This window comes from Patella vulgata, chromosome 1 (assembly GCF_932274485.2).
Source record: "Patella vulgata chromosome 1, xgPatVulg1.2, whole genome shotgun sequence".
In the NCBI taxonomy this organism is placed as follows: Eukaryota; Metazoa; Mollusca; class Gastropoda; family Patellidae; genus Patella; species Patella vulgata.
The window spans coordinates 38,430,431-38,452,392 of NC_065879.2; the positions used below are offsets into that span (position 1 = coordinate 38,430,431).

Consider the following 21,962-nt stretch of genomic DNA (forward strand, 5'->3'; position numbering starts at 1 on the left):
TAAGAAACAAATGTTTAGACCTTATGATTTAATATCTATATCCCAACGAGGTTATGAACATTAAATTATGTACAGTATGAATTGTTAGCTATATAAATTAAGTCTGTCTGAAATTTACACTTTTCTTCTCTGACAAAATGTGTATTCAATTTGATTCACCATCAGGAAGGTGTCCTTGTATATTGAGTGTTAACACCTTTACCTGCAATTACATTAAACTGGTGTTTTAGTAATGTACATCTTTGATTGTGAAATAATGATCTGATACACATCACAAACACATGTGAATTAATCACAGTAGTAGACATGAAAGTACATAAGTGTATAGTCTAAATGTTTATTGTATACCTTATGCTTATGCTTAAAATTATAGAATTGTACATTAGAATAAAATATAGTACCCTTGATAAAAAGAAGGGCAGCCAAGTTCAAAGAACATAATTACAGAATGACAAATGAGTTTAATAATATGTTGACTTGCTGGAACAGGGGCTAAGTGGCAAAAAATCACGCAATTTTAATGCGGTTTTCAACATTAAAATTATAATCATAATGCATAAACAGTGTCAAACATATACCGTGGATCAGATATGCTGCAAATCGACTCTAGCATGTTCCACACAGCCCAATTACCCGGCAGCACTGGGAGGGACCCTCCTCACACACACATATACCGGTAAATATTGCTTTTTTGGGGGCCCGGATGGGATCTTGTTCCTCATGCAAAATCCCCTGTAGTGGAACATTTCAAGTCGATGGACGTTTGAATAAAAAAAGAATGTCAGGAGTATGAAAAGTAACATTATTGATATTTTATATATATGTATGATTTAACTTGCAGGCCCATCAGGACATGAACTACCTTGTAAATTAAGTAGAAAAGGTCATATCTGTCGAGCTGAATTTACACCAATGGAAGTTGGTTCACATTTTATTGATGTTTTCTTTGCTGGTAATAAACTTCATGGCAGTCCTTTCATCAGTCATGCATTTGATCCAAGTCTTGTCCGCATCACTGATGTGGATCGAACTGGAAAGAGAGAAAGAGAAATCGGTTTCACAGGTAACCAGACCTATATCATTCCATCTATAATTGTCAAGATCGTATTTTGAAACAAGGAATAAAACGTTGTTTTATGACACGCCAGCTCCAATTGGGCTATATTGCACCAAATATTTTGATACGCAGAATATTGATATAATATATAAAAATTAATAAGATGAGTTGTGTCATAAGCATTTAAAACTTTACCATGATTTTCTAAGAAAATTGCTTTTGACCAGGATATTGATTTTTATCCAAGAAAATTTTAAAACATATTTGGAAAAATTGGGAAGCAGTGTTGTGGGGAAAAGCATTTCTGTTTACTGTTTAATATGCTCTGAAATGCATAAATAATGAAATAATGTCTCAATAAACTGATAGCTTCAGATAGAAATGCTTGGAATAAATTGCACAAGACTTACCATGAAATCTTTCTTTACAGTTGATGCTACAATGGCTGGTGTTGGTGAATTAGATGCTGTTGTTTCTCATAATGGTCATAGAGTACAGACATACAGAGAATCAATAGATGAAGGACGATATAGATATACATTTATACCAGGAGAATCAGGACATTATGAAGTTAACGCTAAATTCAATGATGAAGCTATTCCAGGTACATAATCCAAAGAATGAATGAATAACAAATAACAATTTTACTTTTAGAATAATACCCTGCTTTGTTGAGGAACAAGGATGGTGATTATTCCAAGTCTATTAAAGGTTTCTGAGTTGTTGTAATTTGACTGATTTATATTTATGTTTATAACTTGTTTGTTAATTGAGATAGATCGTTTCATCAGCCTTCTTGCAAAGTTGTTCTCAAGTGCAGCATTGAAAATGGCAAAGAAATATTGAATGTCTTCAGCATAAAATGCAATCTGAATTAAACAAAAATAATTTTGGTTCATTTCACATACCGATATGTCAGTTTTAGTTAATGAAGAATAAAGAGAGAGAGAAATGGGGTTTAACACATGGTTCAATTTTATTTCAATAATTCGCTTGCACGTAGGGGTCTTTAGCAGTGGAAGGAAACCGGAGGACCCGGAGAAAACCCACGAGGTTTTACAGGCAACCCTACGCCTTGCCACGTACAACCGGGGAAACGAAACCCTGCCAGTTGACTCAATGACAGACCGTATGATACAGCATGTGCGTGCTAACCATTCGGCCATCCAACCCCCCTAATGAAGAATAAAGTATAAAACAGTAGTAAAATATTCCTATAATTATATATGGATCCATGAGCATGAACTTTTATAAAAATTTATGTATTTTAAATTTCTGAATATTATTTAATATTATTGTGTTTTCAAGGATGTCCAGTGGTTATCAATGTGGAAGAAGAAATACCGACTTTCATCACTATCAGTTTTCGAAGTGTTGAAGCTCTCAATGTACACGAGAAGAATCATCATTTCATGTTGCATATGAATGGCAAACAAATTGATATGAGCTTACTACAAATACAGATTCAAGGTTTAACAGACAGCACAATCAGTATATATATGCATGATAAAGCAGGGCTTTGGATGGAATGGTTACAGAAACTTTTATTATATGCAAAATATTTCATGACTAGAGATTGCAAAATTTGTATAATTGGCAATATATTTCATAAATACTGATTGCAAAATGTGCTTTAAATTATATATCTTATTGTTATTTATCCATTGAAAATGCTTTTAAAATTCTTTGTATGATAATTTGAATGGGAATTTGGTTTTGGAAATTCTTGACTCTTTTCTGTCTTTCAAATATTATATTATGGCGATTACTTCATCACAAATTTGTCATGTGTATGTTTTTGCCAAGGTGGTGGACAACTATGGTAAGTAAATTAGTAAATCAAATACAGAGCTTATGAAATGTTAATAGCGTAGTCGAGTAGGTAGTTTTGATGCAGCAGCAAAAATTGTGACCAGCTCTGTTGAAAGGGTAATATAACAAGAATATAAATGCCTGGATAATTATATTTTACATCAGAAGAAACAAAAGCAAATTGGACAATAATTTTGACCTTTATAATTGATTGATTTTATGTTTACATACAGCATTTAACTATTCTTTCAAACACAAACATAAATACTCCTTGTAATTATTGAAAAACAAGATCTGACACCTTTTGACAGAGCTGGTTAATATTATATGTCTATATTTTATTATGTATAGTGCTGCATAAATTTAAAGTAGGTCTACATGTTAAATGTTTTTATGTAAGCCTTGTATAGTGTATAGAATTGTATGTATTTATAATCATTGTAGGTACAATTATTTTATAGATTAAATTTTGTAACCTTCAATGTGAGATTTTTGTGGTAGGCCTACCTTAAGGTCTTTTTGTAATGAAGCTTGCAATTTGTCTTTGCCATCATAGGCTTTAAAGTAGCATTTTGTTTTAATTACCCTTTCATATCCTTTCCTCATATCTTAATGTTGTGCCTTAAACTCTAAGAAATATATTTATGTTAATATGTAATTAACCAAAAGAACATTTGAGAAAGAATTTGGTCTAAACACCAAATAATTTGAGATTATCAATATACATTTTCCTCCTTATTTAGCACCCAATGGAGATCAAGTTCCTGCCCGCCTGGCACCACAACCAAATGGAGATTTTAAAGTTGAATGGACACCAAATGTTGCAGGTAAGAATCCTGATGCGGTAAAACTAGAAACAAATGAACAGTATTTGCCCAAAATTTGGTATTAGATAATATTATTTTCAGACTTTCCCAGACATTACTCCTTTTTTTAAATTGAAATTACAAGTGTTTTACTCATAGAAAGCACCACTAATGAAATTCACTCAGCCATACAAAAGGAGGCTTACAATGTCGAAAGCAAGGGAACTAATAATTACTTGAATGGCTATAGTAAAATTTTGGATGGAAAGAATTCAATCTAAATTTAGATGGAAATAGCATGAAAAGCAAGCAAATATATTCCTGCCTTCACATGAAAATCTGAGATTCCTGATTTTTAGTTCTGAACTATGTCAATTTTTCACACAGGACGACATACAGTGGATGTTTCTTTTGCTGGTCAACAGATTCAAGGAAGTCCATTTTATATTGAAGTATTTGACATTACCAAGGTCAGAGTTGATAACTTCTTCAATGGCAATGTCAATGAACCAGCAGGTTTTACAGGTATTTACAACTGAATTCATTTCTATCATTGCCTTTTGTAATCTTCATACTCTGAAACACAGGTTGATTCTTTATGAGATAAATATTACCCTAACCGAGGGTTGATATGTGAAATAACCCAAGGCCGGAGGCCATGGGTTATTTCACATATCGACCGAGGGTATTAGGGTAATATTTGTCTTACACACCAACATCAATGTTAAATCTATCCTAATTGATTTCACCTATAAGATAATGGTTTAGCCCATATCGGCCCTGCGACTGATATGCTAAAATTTAGAAAACAAGTCGAAAGTTGCACGTACATTACACGTTGTCAAGCGATTCAGATGATGAACTGATCCACGCAAGTCAGTTTGTGGAAAATATGGTTGAAAAAGAAAATGTAGATTCTGACAAAGAATTTTTTAAAACTAGTCAAAGTGCAGAATTTATGCAGAAAATATTTAACGATGATTTAATGTACTCAGATATTTCGGATTGTGAGATACAAATGATAACGCTTTTCAGTTTCGAGTGACTAAAATGATGAATATTACCCACCAAATTCCGTATTTAGTTATGGGAATAGGTTTTCATTTACGGATTGGGAATAAAACTGATGTGGATATACTACACAATCCAGAATTTGAGTTTCAGACAAGTTCTCGATGGTCAGATGGGCCTGGTAAAGTTCTTCGTTCAAATCGTTTGGTAACATTGTACAATAAGTAAATAAAATGTTAAAGCAAGAATTTGTCCTTTTTCATTGAGCTGTCCGTAAACCTGTTGTGACTTCATCAGAGGGTGATATCTGATATTGGTGATATATCACCCTCTGATGATGTCACAACAGGTTGATACGTTTCATATCATGGGAGATCAAAGGAAATAACATCCCAAGGTGTGTAATTATACATATATATAATGTAATTAGTTTGTTTGGCTTGAAAGAAGTCTTTCTAGGATTGACCAGTTTTGTTCTGACAAGAAAAAATAATATCATTTAACAATGTTATTGTAGGTTTTCTATTAAACTCTCCTATTAAATTTAAAGAAAGTTGTTTCATTAATGAATTATCTGACAGGTGTAAATTTATGCTTTATGGAGTTACCTCCCTTCTCAAATAATACAGTTAAAAACCTAAGGGGTTTTTTAAACTAGATACTATGTTGTCGCTCATACATGTATAGTCATAGGTTAATTGTGTTCTGTTTATCAATTCCACATGGACACTGTAATTAATACATGCTTTTAAAAACTATTTGTACAAAATTATATGGATGAACTTTTTCAAATTTCAGTGGATGGATCAAGAGCTGGAAAAGCAGAGCAGCATATTCAGATAACCAGTCCATCAGGTAGATCAGTTCCATTTGATATACAGGAAAATAGAACAGGAGAGCACAAAGTTACATATAGACCTAACGAAGGCGGTAAACATAGATTACAAATAGCTTATGGTGGATTAGATGTTAATGGTGAGTAATTTATTCAAAACACCCACTTACTTTAAGATAGATCTACCATGTTTATGTCTGCCCGTACGTGGTTGGTCAATACAAAAAAATATTCTGATTTCAATGTGAAATGTTTATTAACTAGGGAAATTTTAATGTATGGTAAATATTGAAGCTGTCAGGTTTGCTTTAAGATTTCCTGTACATCTAACAATCTAACAATTGATCCTTTAATGTATATGTAATCAATTTAAAGACCAGCTGAACTCCAGAATTGATATGCTACTCGGTGATGCTATTTATAAACAGTTATCCACGGAACTGATGACAATCAGCAGTTGCTATAAAGAAAAGGCTCACTTTTGTAGCAAAATTCTATCTTCATGTTGGGGGTTCGATGGCTAAATAAATGGTTAGCGCATGCGCGTTGAATCATAAGGTCTGTCATAGAGTCAACTGGTGTGGTTTCGATTCCCCGGTTGTACGTGACAAGTAGTAGGGCTGCCTATCCAACCTCATGGGTTTTCTCCAGTTTCCTCCCTTTCTAAAGACTCCTAAGCGCAAGTGAATTATTGAAATACAATTGAACTATATGTTAGTCCCGAAATGGCCTAGTTTGTGTCGAGTTGACGTTAAACCCCATTTCTCTATCTTCATGTTATTAATGGTGGTTGGGGGGTACTAAACTTTTGACTAGAGTGCATACTGTATCAGGCTTGGGTGGATAAAAAGCTTCAGGGTTTTAGTTTTTGACAGAGGCATCTAGGGAACCAAACTTTTATTGACCATAGAATGATAAATACTTGGTTCCTTAGGTAACTTTCCATGAGGCGTCAACTGAGCAAAATATATACATTTTCATTGGGAATTAGAATTTAAGCAGGGGTTTTGCTCCCAAGATGAAATATGCAGTAGACCTGGTAGCTTATAATATATCAGAAGAAAACTTTATTTAAGTCACACTTAACAAAATGTGACAATGTACATTAAGATAATAATGTTAATCTCAAATGCAATTCACAAGCTCACTTAATCTATCAAAGATGCTGCTTGTTGATTTGTTTTAATTGTTTGGGATTTAAATGAGATGTGAAAACCATCCCAAACAAATTTACACAGACTCTTAAATAGTGAGCATCTCTAAGAGGTTTGATAGAATAGGATTAACAATTGTTTAAATCTAATCGGACGAGAATTGCAAATAGTTTGTCTTCAAATAGAAACCTGCATGAGCAAATATCATTGACCTTTAGTAGAGCCTTCCGAAATAATGATTGGAGTTTTATGATTAAATAGTTGAAGTAAAGAATGGTATTAAAGGGTTAACAATGTACATGTAAATACAACATTCTGCACACAGAGATCCATCTACTTCGAGAATTAATCTCTGTCCTGAACGGCTGCCATAAACAAAAATTAGTATATTGTTTTGAAATGCGGTTCTACTACATTTCACAACTGGCATACACACATAGGCTAAACAAACCTATTTATTTCCATTAAATAGAAGCAGAATAAATACTTCTCAAAATTCTCGAAGTATACTTAGTGTTTTCGACTAAAATCAGTGATTTAATACTTAAAATGTTGGTCAACTAGCTAAGTGTCTGTTCTCAAGCAGAGCTTTTTGTAGACAGGTAGCCTAAGGTTAGTATGGTAAATAAACATGCCAGAACAATTTCTTGTATTTGCCATAGTCTAAATGAAAATTTTATTGTGATGATATAACTTTTGTTTAAAGTGGAAATAAATGTTTGTATGATACCATGTCTGTTGTTTGTATGATACCATACATATCTGTAATTAGCAATCTTTACATAATGAATCACAGGAGACACATTTTACTGACCTGTACTACAAATGGATTAGTATGATGCCAAAGAATGTTTGTAGTTGTTTTTTCGGCCGACGCCTTGTTGAGTTATAACAAACACTTGGATTTTTTAAAAATGCTGTAAAACTACCAATGTTTGGATCTCAATTAGACTTGAAGTTCTCTCTATTTTTGCATTCTAGAAAAAGCAAGCAAAATCTGTCTCATTAGTATTTATTTAGAAACTATTGTATGCATTTTATTAGTTCTAAACACGTAAATCACCTAAATTCACAGTATTTTCACTAAAGATTTAGAAATATGCTAATTTATATATAGTGCCACATGAATCCATTATATGCAATTTGTAATAAATTACTACTGTAGATCAGGTCTAATCAAATGAAACACTGCGAGGAGTATGGCACATACAAAATGTTTGCCTGTCAGTCAATATTTTTCAGTTTGTCGTGATTTGGCAATACACTGACATGCATGAGATGTCCATAATATATTATATGCAAATTTGAGACGTAACTGAGATAGATGTTTTATAATTATACATATAGCCTTCAGTGGTTTTCAACAGGTTCTACAGAAAAAATCCTTTATACTTAGCAGGGCGTAATACTTGGGTTTTCAATCATTAATTAATAATTTATTCAAGAATTATTTTAAATAATAAATTAAATAGTATATATTAAATTTATTGCATTTAATTCTTTTTTGAAGCTTATATGCCCCTTCAAATCTAATTCAGATGTATTTATGTCAAGTGGTGCTTCAAGTTACTTGCACATCTCATAGAATAAAAAAAAATATGTTGGCTCATTTAACCGTAGTTGGTCTTCATGTACTGTACCAGTTTCTGTTTTAAATGTTGGATTAACACAGCATCTTTTAAGTAAAAGTAAACATAATTCCACAGCTTCAACTTTCGCTTAAACTAGATGAAAAAACTCAAAATGTCAGCTTACAATTTACCCAACTATTGCTCATGTGAAGTGGATAATTTGGGCAACGTTGTTTGTCAAACAGGTGTGATACATTTGCCTCATAATGACAGTATTCAGGTATGTCGGTAAATAGATCTTTAATACTCACTAAAGTAACCATGTTTTGGACTACTTAAGACTATCTCCCTCTTAATTACTGATATATTAAGAACATTATTCATACACTTAAGATCTGTTATTATGAGCCTTTATAAGATGAGGTCGCCTCCAATCTTTTCATATTTTTTAAAATCGTTGTGTACTGCTTCGACCCATCACACATAAGTCAAGAAGTGTTTCTTTGTAAAAGAACATGGTTTCGGAGAAGTATGTCTCACACAATATAGTCATTGTGAAAAAATCTAATTGTAAATGCAGGAACCTATGGAACAAACATATGGACAACAAATAATCACAGGGGGGTTGGATGGCGAATAGTGCTGTTCATAAGATCTGTCATTGAGTCAACCGGCGTGGTTTCGATTCACCAGTTGCACGTGTGGCAAGGAGTAGGGTCGCCTGTCCAACCTCGTGGGTTTTCTCCGGGTCCTCTGGTTTCCTCCCACTGCTAAAGACCCCTACGTGCAAGTGAATTGTTAAAATAAAACTAAACCATGTGTTAGTCCCAAAATGACCTAATTTGTGTGGGTGGACATTATAACCCATCTCTCTCTCTCTCTCTCTCTCTCTCTCAAATAATCACATTGTCTGGATGCTCAGATTTCTAGGCTTTCATGACCTTTTATAGTAAATTATATCAACTGCATTCTTTGGAGCTGTTATAAACAGTTTTCTTCTGTCTTATATATTGTATTCTGTTTACCTGGAGTTGAAGCATCATTAGGAAACTGGTACACGAAAGATATATATTAACATAAATTATCCAGTATTATGTAAAACTCATTCTGTAGTTTACATTGTGTTACACTCCACCCTTTTTTATACACGATAACAAAAATGTTTTGAATAAGTAAACCTCATTAATATGTAATTGTTAATAAAATAAGCCCTTTGAAACCAGTCAGAACACATGTTGACAAAGTACAATTAGTGTATGTTAGATTATAATTTTATTAAGTGTGTAGAATTAGAATAAGCATCTCTGATATTCTTGTCTGAGTATACAAACCTGCAACGAAAAAAAACCTAAGCATTTACATTTTAAAGGTGCTACTATATGAAGTATAGAGGTAGAAAATCTGAAAAAAAAAAAAAAAAGTTCTTCACTTTAATTAAATTCAGCTCATGTTATTTTTATGATCAGCCAATCCTATGAAGATTATCAGCTTACGACAAAGAATTAATCTTTCTGTCATGGTGAATCATAATTACAAAGATAAAACATGCACAATTGAATGAACCATAAACTGATCCAACTCTACAACATTGTTTGGATTTACATGTAATTCCCTGAGAAAAGCTATCTTGGTTCAATATTCTGCCAACAAACAGCTGATGGTTGCTATAGCTTGTTGATCATGTGCAGAACATGTGTATATAAAGATTGTACTGTCCACATTTACATAATAAAATTAAATTAATCAAAAAATAATTTCTGGGAGAGATACACAGCTATAAAACATTGTACATATAAATACCAACACCAATTGATATGTAATTATTTTATCAGGGAAAGAGTTATTAAGAATTATGCAATCATGACATGTTTCTCTAGTGGATGAAATTGTCCACCAAGACACAACATCAGATAGACGACCAACAATGTCAGCGTGTTTATCTGTTTTGGAGACATTGCGTTTGGAATATTTGGTTATGATATTGACTAAGTGTTAGAGACATTATGTTTAGAATATTTGGTTACATGTATGAGTTGTATCTATATGTTGACTAGCACAGACGGTGTGGCCGAATCATTGTAAATGTTAGATTAGGAGGTGGTTAGTAAACAAGCAGAGGTTGACCCTTGTTTGTAAATACCACCTACCATTCCTGTCCTTCCCATACAAGCCATTCACACTGTGACATTTCACAACTTGTTTTTTTTTATTCCTTAATAGGAATTTAGACATAAACAATAATTATCAAATTGTCCTAATTCTTCATAAGTGTTGAAACATGTCAAGAGTCTTTCTTAAGAGTGTAACTTATAAAGTTGTTTTTAAATGATCCTATCGTCTTCAGAAAATTCTTAATTAAGAAACAGTATGAATTAAAAATATTTTCAATTGAACACCAGAGTGTAACTTATAAAGTTGCTTTTAAATAACCCAGTGTTCACAAAATGCATAATTAAAAAAACAATATGTAATTCAGAACTTTTTCAGTTGAAAAGCAGATTTGCCAGTTAGTTTTAACATTTCCAATTAAATGGAACAAAAGACTCTTGATTACTTCAGACAAAAAGGCCTATGTCTTATTTTTGCACTATAGTTCATTATTCTTGGGGTATTTTGAAGTGTCCTTAATGGGTAGATCAATGCTCCATCAAAATATCCTCCTTATAAACGTAGGTTAAAAAAATGACCATAACACTGACTTTTGTTGGCTGGATCTACATACAGTTATGTTTTCTTTTAAATTTACATTACGTATTGTAAAAACTTTGACTGTAGTACAAAATTCATTTCCATGTCTTCTCAAAATATTTTGTGTTTTAATCTACATCTGTGTGTTTACTGGACGAATGCACACAAAGTTTACCAATAAAATTTACTTAGGTTCAGCACCATCTTGATTTAAACAGACAGTGTACAGACTTGTTTATTCACCTATTTCTGTTGAATATAAATTACTTATCACACAACTGTTAAAACGTTACCTTCAAAATGTCACCTTCAACTTTATATGTACATTTACCTGTTATTCCTTTTGAAAGATCCACTGATGCTAATTTGATACAAAACTTTATTTTCTCCACAAAAAACTTACAACAAATATGTACGGGTGTGCCAAACTCTAACTTTCTGCAGTTTGTAACAACTAAATAGTGTTCTTTTTTTTTTTAAAGTAAAAAGAAATTTTTGATTTTCTTAAAAATCTGGTGTTTAGATAAAAATTTCCCATTTCTCTGAATTTGATAGATGTAAATATGCCTTGAAGTGTTAAGACAAAATTGCTTAAGCTCACTCTTCAATAGCAGATGAATTTAAATATTGTTAGAGAGCAAGCAATAGATCTTTCCGTGTAATTTAAGGTATGGTCTTTTGTCGTGCAATTCATTTTTGTCACAAAGTTTCAGTCGGTAATCTTTAAAGAATTTTAGAGCACTTAATGTTTACGTGATTGAATCACCTGAGGTTGTTGTTGTATTTTGTGAACTTTCGTAAGGTATGACACAGTCAAGGAAAATTAGGACTAATGACCCCTGACATTTTTAACAGAAGATGAGACATGTGACCTAGTGAGAGAAAATGTAGCGAATGGCATGACCTGTCAACATCTCTCTGTCACTTTTTCTATTAGATTTACTAGAGGAGGTGATCTTCAGTCTTAGAAAGAAAATATACTTTGTACTTAAAAAGCTTACTTGAGTAAAATATTGACAAATGAAATTTCTTGGATGGTACAAGGCTGTTACATACTAACCCTTACCATATTTTGAGACGTCGTTTAACTTGTGAAGGGATTTAACACTTACAGAAATTTTTGGCAACAAAAGTTGAATTGTGCACTTCTGTCCCGTCTAAACATGGTCACACAACACACAGTAATTTTGGTTTCCAAATGTGAGATGAAAATTGGTAGTTATTCTGTGTATTAGCTGTGGAATTTAAACCATGCTTTTCGTATCTACCAAATAAGATATGCAAGAGTAAGAGACTGCAGGTTTCCTCATTTTTGTGTGGTTTTTAAAGCTTGTTAAAACCAAGGCACACCCTGAAAGAAAACAAACGCCACAGTTCAGCTTTGAGCTTCCATATTGGATCTCGGGCCTCTTAACAGGTGTAGGACAGTGACTTTGTTCAAACAACAGCTAGGAGTGTTTTCAACGTGAAAAAAATTTTATTTGCCAGAAGAGACTGTGTTAAGTTTTGAGTATATTTTCGTGAAGATTAGGCAATACTGTCAAGAGCAGTGTCTTCGTTATCAAATATGGATTCTGTGAATTAACATGATGTGCACTATTAATCCACATTCCACATGGAATTTATAAATGTTAAACATTTCTGCTATTTCATTGTTAACTTTTGTGTTTGGGTATTGATCTTTATAGAGAACAAAGTGTGTCAACAGTTTTGAATGTTTTTGTCACATTTGACAAACAACCAAAACGTAGGTTGGTCTTACAGTCTTAATTTTCGAAAATAAGATCAAATCCATAATGTCAAAGTTCAGCTCAATGGTTAGATGTGAAGTGTGTTTAAGGATGCTAGACTGGCGTCTGTGTGCTGTTTAAATCAAGATCAATTTGGAAATATTTTGAAAGGATTTAGTATTGCATCTAGTGTTTTATATAAGACAATGAATAGCTACTATCTTAAAAACATCAAAACAGGTTTATGGATGATACACAAAGTTTAATTGGATAATGATGCTTGTTTATGTGAAACTTTTATGTTGCCCAGTGAGAATGAAATATAAATATGAAGATTAGAATTATTTGTTATCTCAGTGAATCATTTTTATGAGTTCTCATTTTCTAAAGGAATTTGGTACATGTTATTCCGACATTTTAAAAGTTTAAAGTAAACTCTTTTTCAGCTGTTGTTTAAAAAGTTTAAAATGTCAACAGAAAATATGGGGGAGTCTGCTATATTGACAGAACAGGTAACAGCCGATGTGCACATTAATGGTTTTGATGCATCTAATTCGGGCATCAGTGAAGTATCCTATTCTTACGGTACATTGCCTCTTGCTACGTCTTCCGCTGATAATTCCTTAGATCAAAGTCTAGAATCGTTACCAGATTATGACTCTTCATTCACAAGAACATCCTCAACTAGAGTAACCACAAATTCAGCCATTCCTTATCCGATGTTCTTCAAAAGATCCAAAAAGGATCCAGGATCTAAACAATATGATGCTCTTGTTGAAGAACTGAGAACTGTGTTAAAGAACCGTATTGGCAGAAGTAACAGCATTATTGAAGGTGTGGACAACCTGGAATCTAATCTCAAGGAAAGCAAAAAGATTTCAAAATCTGTCGATAATCTGAATGGTGTTTTTGCTAACAAAGCTTTGTTAAATCATTTAGAAAACCATCTAAAAGGAACTCTAAGCAAAAGGTTTGCAGCAGCTAACCCAGGACCTCCAGTACCTCTGCCTCCACTACTGGCACCTCCAGGACAGTCACAACCATCTAATACTAATACATTTTCAGGAATATCTGAGCAAAATGCTAAAAATAAAGTTACAGTTGGTGTTACACAGGTTACTGTGAATGGTGGATCAAATTTAAATGAATCGGATGTAAATATTACAAAGATTCAAACTACAGACTATAATTCAGATAATTACACACGTCTGTCAAACTCTAGTGGTGTATCATTTAGTCAAGATGATGACGACAAGGATTCCTACAATAATTCGTCATATTCATTGAAGACGAAGCATCAATTGAATAGTAATTTTAGCAATGGTGGTAGAAACATTCATAATGATAGATCACAAACATTAGATAGAAATCCGAGCCATTTCACTACTATAACTGTTGGACAGAACTGGGCTAGTGATGACCCAGATTATTCTACTCTAGGTGATCACAGACATAGTTCAAAGCCCAAAAGAAAAACCAGCCTGTATCGAAGTGTTTCCCAGAAATTTCAACAGACTGTGCACAAAATAACCAGAAAAGACAGTAGACGTAGTAATATTAGCACTAATTCTGGCTCCATCCAGCGCCATTCGATAGACGATAATTTTATACGCCGGAAACCTCAACACGACAATATGCAAAGAGTTTACAATGTCAAGTTTCCAGGAACTCCTGAAGTTCATACTGACGATATTACATTATCTCGAGCCAGTAGCATGATGACCTTGCCAACTAGTCCAACTCGAAGCATGTCTCCTGAAAACTTTTATGCTCTTTCACCTCAACAATCATATTCTAATATTGATAATCATCATCCAAAAATAATATTTCCAGTTCCAAATGTTGGTGGAATTTCCAACCATACGCTTCCATTATCAATGGGATCTCCAAATCAATCAATTCCGTTCACAATAGATTCACCAAATCAGTCATTCCCTGTGTCTCAAACTCTTACTCATACTTTGAGTAATGACTTCCTATCCCTGGGTAGACACCAGGTGAGTTCGCCCATGACTTCTACAAGCATGGACAGATCAAATCTTAGTGGTGGATCTATGAATCAATCAGTGTACCAATTGGGTCATACTTTATCCCCTAGTTTTAATACCCATACTCAAAGCAGTCATAGTTTCACCCACACTCTGAATGGAAGTGGAAATCACAGTTTTTTGGATGGACGTAAAATTGTGTTTCCTGTGCCACATGTTGGAGGAATTCTTGAATCTCAACAACCAGTTACTCAACATATTACTGGAACTCTGGAAGGAAACATAGGAGGAACACCACAGAGTATTCCTGTTGTACTTAATAATTTGACATTAAATCGTAACTCCCAATCTAGTCATAATATTGGTAAGTATAAATGCAACAAGGTGTTACAAAAATGAAATGAAATGAAGTGGGGTTTAATGGGCTAATGAAGATGGGCATACACCATAAAGTGTGCTATGAGGGAAATTTTGCCCGGGCAATGGCACTATGAGCTACTTTTATATTGAATTCCAACTGCCAAGGGATATTTTATGTGCACACCAATGTATACACGGGTCCTTGTTTTTTTGTCCCATCGGAACGATTAGACAACTTTCCTTGTCAGGCCCTCCGTTCTGCACCACTGATGAGGGGAACCCAAGATATTACAACATAATATAGGGTAGGCTTATATAGAAACACTTTGGTGGATTATATCCCAAGATCTGGCCCTGGGTCATGAAATGTTTTGGAGAGACAGAGTCAGAGAGCGAAATGGTGTTTAATATTCACTCAACACATATCAATTTGCAAGGGTGCAGGCGCAGGGGTATTTTAACAGTTTAGTCAATGACAGAACTTATGATCTACAGTATATTCTTTGAAAAAGGCTTAAAATCCTTTTAATGCAGCTGTTAAAAGCATTTTGTAATCTACAATCAATAAAGTGAAAGGGCGTAACTACATGTACTAACTAGTATAGAAAATATGTGGTATTTTAAATGATTGTGTTTACTTCATATTAATACATTCACTCAAGCTTGAAGTATTATTCAAATCATTTCGATCGGAACACTGGCACGTTTGAAATAAAATAGATAACACTAATTTAGATATCTGAGTTTCTTAACAGCCAGCTACAAAACCTGTTTGTAGCGTGTTTCGTTCCCTCCCTCCCACCTCCCAAATATAGTCAATTTATAGTAGAATTCTGTTATCAAACTACAGTTATTTTGGATCATAGCGTATCATACACCTTTATGTTGAAACTTTAAAGATGGCAACAGGATAGATGATGATTATGTACTTAGATTTTTCGAAATGGATGAATTCAGCGAGTACTTTGACTGAATATGGACTACAAATATTTTTATCCTTACTATATAATAGCTGAGGATTATGTACCACTACATATTTCCTATGGTAAAACGAAGACTACTGGTAAAGGTGAATTCTAGAATATGAATTTTAGCCTGTAATTATGTGTTAAGGATTTTAAAGTGTTTTTGATTTTATTGTTAAAGTAATGAACATCAAAAAGCACCATAAACAAGCAAGTATTGTGTATCTAGGAAAGGCTCTTTCTTGAAAATTATTAGGGTTTATGCTGCTAATAAGATATTACTAGAGATACATTCTTGAGATAACAGATACTATTCATCATGTTTAAAATCAATGCTTCATGAAATTAATGCAACCTAAATGAGGTATATAGAAATTCATTTGTCTGACCAAATGTGAAAAAACAAAACAAATCTATTTGGAAATTTCTCTTAGCTATCTTTACAATTTAATTTAATAGTGAAAAATCTGAGTCAGAACTGTACTTAATGTTTAGATAAGTAATGACGAATACAATGCACATACATGTAGATGAAGAAAGTAATTTGTATACGGCTATACCACCCACTAATAAAAAATAATTAACAGTAAAGAAAGGAGATGCATTTATAATGGAGGGAGTGGGTTGGCTGGTAAATCTAAAACCAAACTGTTAACTACTACTGTCGCTATCCTTGTTTGTTGCAAATACTTGTCACCATTTGATGGTGAAAAATATGTCAACATACTGAAGGCTAGTCTAATCTTAATGATCCTTCCATTGGTCATTGTCAACATTGGGTAATTGAAATGTCCAGTATGCTTTGAAAATGCTGGGAGAGTAGGTCACTAAAAGGCTATACCTGTTTTTTGGTTGGACATTTTTTAAAAAAAAATAGGTTCATTACTATGAATAGACATGTTTAAAACATTCACAACCACATTGCAACAAGTTGACAAATGTTCTTAAAATGTCATTCATCTTTTGACTGGAATTCTTCATTTTTCTGAATTAGTGTATTTTAGTTTTAGTTTGACAAAACCCTCACATGCTAGAATAAAATTCTAAATAAATGGTCTAAAATGAGACTATACATTTTTTTCTGATTTTTTTTCCATTACATTTTTACACCAGTATGGTCGAACAACGTCCTTAAAAAGTTTGTGTCCAATTGACCTCATGTAACATTTTAAAAACAAAGGCTTTGGCTTGGGCAAGAACGATTTTAAGAAAATATAGTTGTCAAGATATCAAAGAGAATAGAGAATTGATAAGATAAAATAGTAGTCAGATCCTGGTGTAGTGTAGCTTAACCAAAATTAACTGTGCTTTGAAAAAATGTTATGTAGCCTTGTGAATCTGAGAATATTGTATAAGGAAACTGAGCTATCATAATGGCCACTTTCCATTTCTGTATTGTTGACATATTCCCAGCACCACCTAAAGCACAAAAATTACATAGCAGAACATTGTCGGTGACAGTGAAGATTCATTTTTCTTTGGATGTTTGTTTGGACTGTTAATGATACTGACACACAGTTATAAATAAATATATTTTAATTCGGTTATATTTTGGTTATAAAAGTGTAAGTGTGATATTGTGTTATCGGAAGTCAAATTCTGAAAATTTTCATGGAACCCCAGAACACCGGAAACCGTGCTTCGTCAATAAAACCTTAAAATAGGCCCTGCAGTCACTGTTTACAAATAAAACAATGTGTTCATGCTACAATAGCTACACTCTTTACTCAGGTGCATTTAGAAAATTCTTCAAATGTATTTTAGTAGCTGTTGTTAGGACAGAGAGTGGACCATCTCCTTTAATAAATTGATTCAAAATGGATAGGTCTAGCTCTGTTCATGATAAAAAGTCTGTTACAAACATTAATTTTAGGATATTACGATTAATAAATATTATTCTTTGCAAAACATGCTGGCAGTAGTATTATTTAGTTTGGCAATGCTACGTTTTTATACGCCCACATTTTCATGTGGACGTATATTGTCGTCGCCCCTGTCCGTCCCTCCCCATTTTTTGTGTACACTCTACAGGTCACAATTTTTATCCGATTTCAACGAAACTGGAAATATAAGTTTATCCCCCAAAGATCTCGGTTCCTTTCGATATTGGCATGTATCGGACCGTAACTTCATGGATTATGGCCCCTGATTTTATGAAAAATCGCATTTTTAGCTTGTAGACCCTATAGAGGTCACAATTTTTATCCGATTTTGTTGAAACTTGAAATGTAAGTTTATAACCCAAAGATATTGGTTCCTTTTGATATTCGTGCGTAACTTCCTGAATTATAGCCCCTGATTGTACAATAAAATCACGTTTTTAGCTTGCTGTCCATATAGAGGTCACAATTTTTATCTGATTTAAAAAAACACCATTACACACTAAGATCTTGGTTCCTTTTGATAATCGCGTATATCCGAACGTAACTTCCTGGATTATGGCTCCAGATTGTTCGAAAAATCGCATTTTTAGCTTGCGGATTCTCTAAAGGTCACAATTTCTTTTTTTCGATTTTAAAAAACGTTTAAATATTCCTCCATTCCACCATAATGAAGGTTGAATTCGAATTTCGTGAAAATTGAAATGAAACTGCCCGACAAAATGGCCGCTCTTTGTACGCAAATTGTGTAAAAGTATGCAATATGAAGGTTGTAGACCCTCTAGCGGTCACAATTTTTATCCGATTTTGATGAGACTTAAATTATATCTTTATATCCCAGAGGTCTCAGCCCCTTTTCATATTTGCGCATTTCAGAACATAACTTTTTGGATTATTGCCCCTGATTGTACAAAAAATCATGTTTGTTTTTAGCTTGTTCTCTGTCCATCTCTTGCAAAATATGGGCGTATCCTGCCTGGCAGCCGCTGGTATCTTTAGTTAAAATGTATTTGGATGTTAAAAAAGAAAATCTATAATTTGCCTGCAAGTTCTCAGACTTTAATTATGTTCAGTCAGGACAACATTTTGTATTGTGCAACATCGAAATGGAATTGATTATTTTAAAGTTGCTTGAACTCTATTATTAATGGCTTAAAAATCATGACCAAGAACTGCAGTAAATATGGTACGCATACAGTACATGTACATACTCATTATAGACTCTATGTAGTGAACTAAAAAGTAAAGACCCAACTGGATGTCTCTCAGTCTCAATGTGTCATGAAATTAATTGCCATGCACTTTTGGATTTTGGTTCTTCATCCATACATGGTTTCAATTTTTGCAATGCATTCGAAAAGAATCAATTTCAATATATATTTATCAAATTGAATCAACAAAATATACATGGGCCAGCCAAGTCTTGATTCTCAAAGATAAATGTTACTTAAGGTAATGGTTTGCAAATAGCAATGTCCATTCCATGAATATAGGTATAACTCTATGATTTCAATTGACTGCAGTAGCAAACATAATTAGTACATTTTCTTTGATTTTCAGGAAGTCCATTCACCCAGGAAATTGGAGAAGGAGCATTACCATCTGCTCATGGCGATGGTTTATATAGGGGAGAAGAAGATAAAACTGCTGGTTTTACAATTGATTCTCGAGGATTTAATGGTGAACCAACAGTACAAGTTGACGGTAAGAAATTTCTACTTCAGTAGTTGAGTACATATGCAAAAATGGAAATGAGTAGCATATGAATTAAAACCTCTGCACTTTGAATGAGGTCATGAAGTAGGAGCACACATCTTTGTAAGAAGTCACTTCACAGAACTATTTTCTGTAAATTTTTCTTGTCTTTGTCACAGAAGGAGAAAGAGCTGGCAAGTTAGAACATTATAGATTTTGAAAAATTGTTGTGAATTTCATTTTGTAATGTAGATTTGAACCAAGCAGTGGGTGGATGTGGTACTATTCTTGTTCTCATCTCAGCTTATTCATTCAACTGAATCAAGTTATTGTAAAAATTTTTGTATGTCTTTTTATTACAGGACCTAATTCAACTGAATCAAGTTATTGTAAAAATTTTTGTATGTCTTTTTATTACAGGACCTAATTCTATGGCTAAAGTTAGTCTAGAAAGACAACATGATGGTAATTATTATGTGTCGTATATGCCAGTAGAAGTAGGAACTTATGATGTTTTTATCAAGTGGAACGGAAGAGATATTCATGGTAAGTCGATGATATAGTGTAAATTATATCAGCATCAAATTGACCTTCAGTTACAACACTGGTTTAAATGTCCCAAAACAAATTACATGGATTTTTATATTGCTTTAGATGGTGTACCGGTATGTCTTTCATAAAATGGATGTTTTGGCACTTATTATCCAGAATTTGTAAAAATTATCTTGTTAGTAAAGTGCCTGTAATTCAGATCGCTCCTGAGAATTATGGATAGGCCTTTTTTATAAGCCCTGTCCCTGATTGTACGAAAAATCGCATTTAAGGATTGTGGTCCCAGTAAAGGTCACAATTTCTATCTGATTTAAAAAAACGTGTGAATATTTCACCGTTACTCACTAACATCTTGGTTCCTTTTGATAATTGCATATATCCCAACGTAGCTTCCTGGATTATAGCTCCTGATTGTTCAAAAATCGCATTTTTAGCTTGCAGATTCTCTAGAGGTCACAATTTTTTTCACGATTTTGAAAACCGTTAAAATATATCACCATTCCACCATAATGAAGATTGAATTTGAATTTCGGGAAAATCGAAATGAAACTGCCCGACAAAGAGGCCCCTTTTTGTACGCAAAATGTTTAAAAGTATGTAATACGATGGTTGTGGACCCTCTAGCGGTCACAATTTTTATCGATTTTGATGAAACTTAAAATATATCTTTATATCCCAAAGGTCTCAGTCCCTTATGATATTTGCGCATTTCAGACTATTACTTTCTGGATTATTGCCCCTGATTGTACAAAAGGTTATGTTTGTTTTTAGCTTGTTCTCTATCCATCTCTTGCAAAATGTGTGTGTATCCTGCCTGGCAGCTGCTGGTATCTTTAGTTAAAATGTATTTGGATGGTAAAAAAGAAAATCTATAATTTGCCTGCAAGTTCTCAGACTTGAATTATGAACAAAAAGTCGCGTTTGTTTTTAGCTTGTTCTCTATCCATCTCTTGCAAAATGTGGGCGTATACTGCCTGGCAGCCGCTGTAGATTTTTTATTTGAAATGTTAGAAATTAAAAAAAACCTAAACCATTTGCTTTAAAAAAGGAAAACTGTTGTTTAGGATATCAGGATATCAGAAATTATATGTTCTAAGATTAATAACACCCATTTATACCTTCTTAATTGCTTAACATATGAAATATTTTTGGTATTGTAGGAAGTCCTTTCCATCCTAAAATTGTTGATGCTCGTAAAGTACGAGTGGTTGGTGGATGGCAACATTACATGGATCCACAGGAACGGGTGCAGCTGACCGTAGGAGAAGAAAAGAGGATTCCTTTTGATACATCTGATGCTGGCCCAGGTTAGTGAGCAGTGTGAACAATATTACATGATGATATAAGGATTAAGAAATTGGTCATCGAGACATAAATTTATTTATTGTTTATAAATACTGCACTACATATATATGATTGTATTTGACAACTCCAAACTTTCAATTATTTTTAGAAGCATTTCAGCATGCAAGACAGGCTAGACCTTATGCAAATGTTAAAAATGGGGCCCAGTGAATATAAATACAGCATATAATGTAGGCCTAATGATGTATGTCTATTGCTTGTAAGGCCCACATGTAGCAGAAATGCAACATTTGCCAAAACTAAAGTAAAAAAGGAAGAAAAAGAAAGCTATTGATAGATCTAATGTATGAAAAATACTGGCCATTTTTTTCTGCTCTCCTATCTCTTACAAAATCAATTATACCATTGTGTTTAGTATTTTATCATATCTTTACCTTGGTTACTGTCCCCAAACTCCTTTAATGATTTATTTACTTGCTTGCCTGTTGATTTTCTCAAATATTAAGGTCAGAAGTCAGTGAGGCTTGATAGAGTTACTCCCCTTGATGCATCA

General features: G+C 33.4%; 1 protein-coding gene and 1 long non-coding RNA gene across 5 annotated transcripts in view; one reads left to right on the forward strand and one right to left on the reverse strand.

Annotated features, from left to right (window-relative positions):
- LOC126808381 (filamin-A) overlaps positions 1-21,962 on the forward strand; it is a 79,622-nt gene that overhangs the window by 47,589 nt on the left and 10,071 nt on the right. Inside the window, exons 31-39 of one of the 4 annotated variants that reach the window (XM_050533053.2) lie at positions 842-1,063; positions 1,488-1,661; positions 2,366-2,527; positions 3,613-3,696; positions 4,063-4,200; positions 5,485-5,661; positions 19,418-19,561; positions 19,973-20,098; positions 21,265-21,411. In XM_050533053.2, the coding sequence (XP_050389010.1) occupies positions 842-1,063; positions 1,488-1,661; positions 2,366-2,527; positions 3,613-3,696; positions 4,063-4,200; positions 5,485-5,661; positions 19,418-19,561; positions 19,973-20,098; positions 21,265-21,411 (1,374 nt within the window). Of the gene's footprint in view, positions 1-841; positions 1,064-1,487; positions 1,662-2,365; positions 2,528-2,750; positions 2,880-3,612; positions 3,697-4,062; positions 4,201-5,484; positions 5,662-13,914; positions 15,017-19,417; positions 19,562-19,972; positions 20,099-21,264; positions 21,412-21,962 lie in introns of those variants that run through there. The other 3 variants (XM_050533056.2, XM_050533054.2, XM_050533055.2) reach the window with 3 other exon arrangements.
- Positions 14-21,904, reverse strand: LOC126808392 (uncharacterized). The gene is made up of 4 exons (XR_007674622.1): positions 21,844-21,904; positions 1,468-1,926; positions 863-1,030; positions 14-202 (listed from the first exon to the last, which is right to left on the reverse strand). It is a non-coding gene; the product is annotated as an uncharacterized LOC126808392 (long non-coding RNA).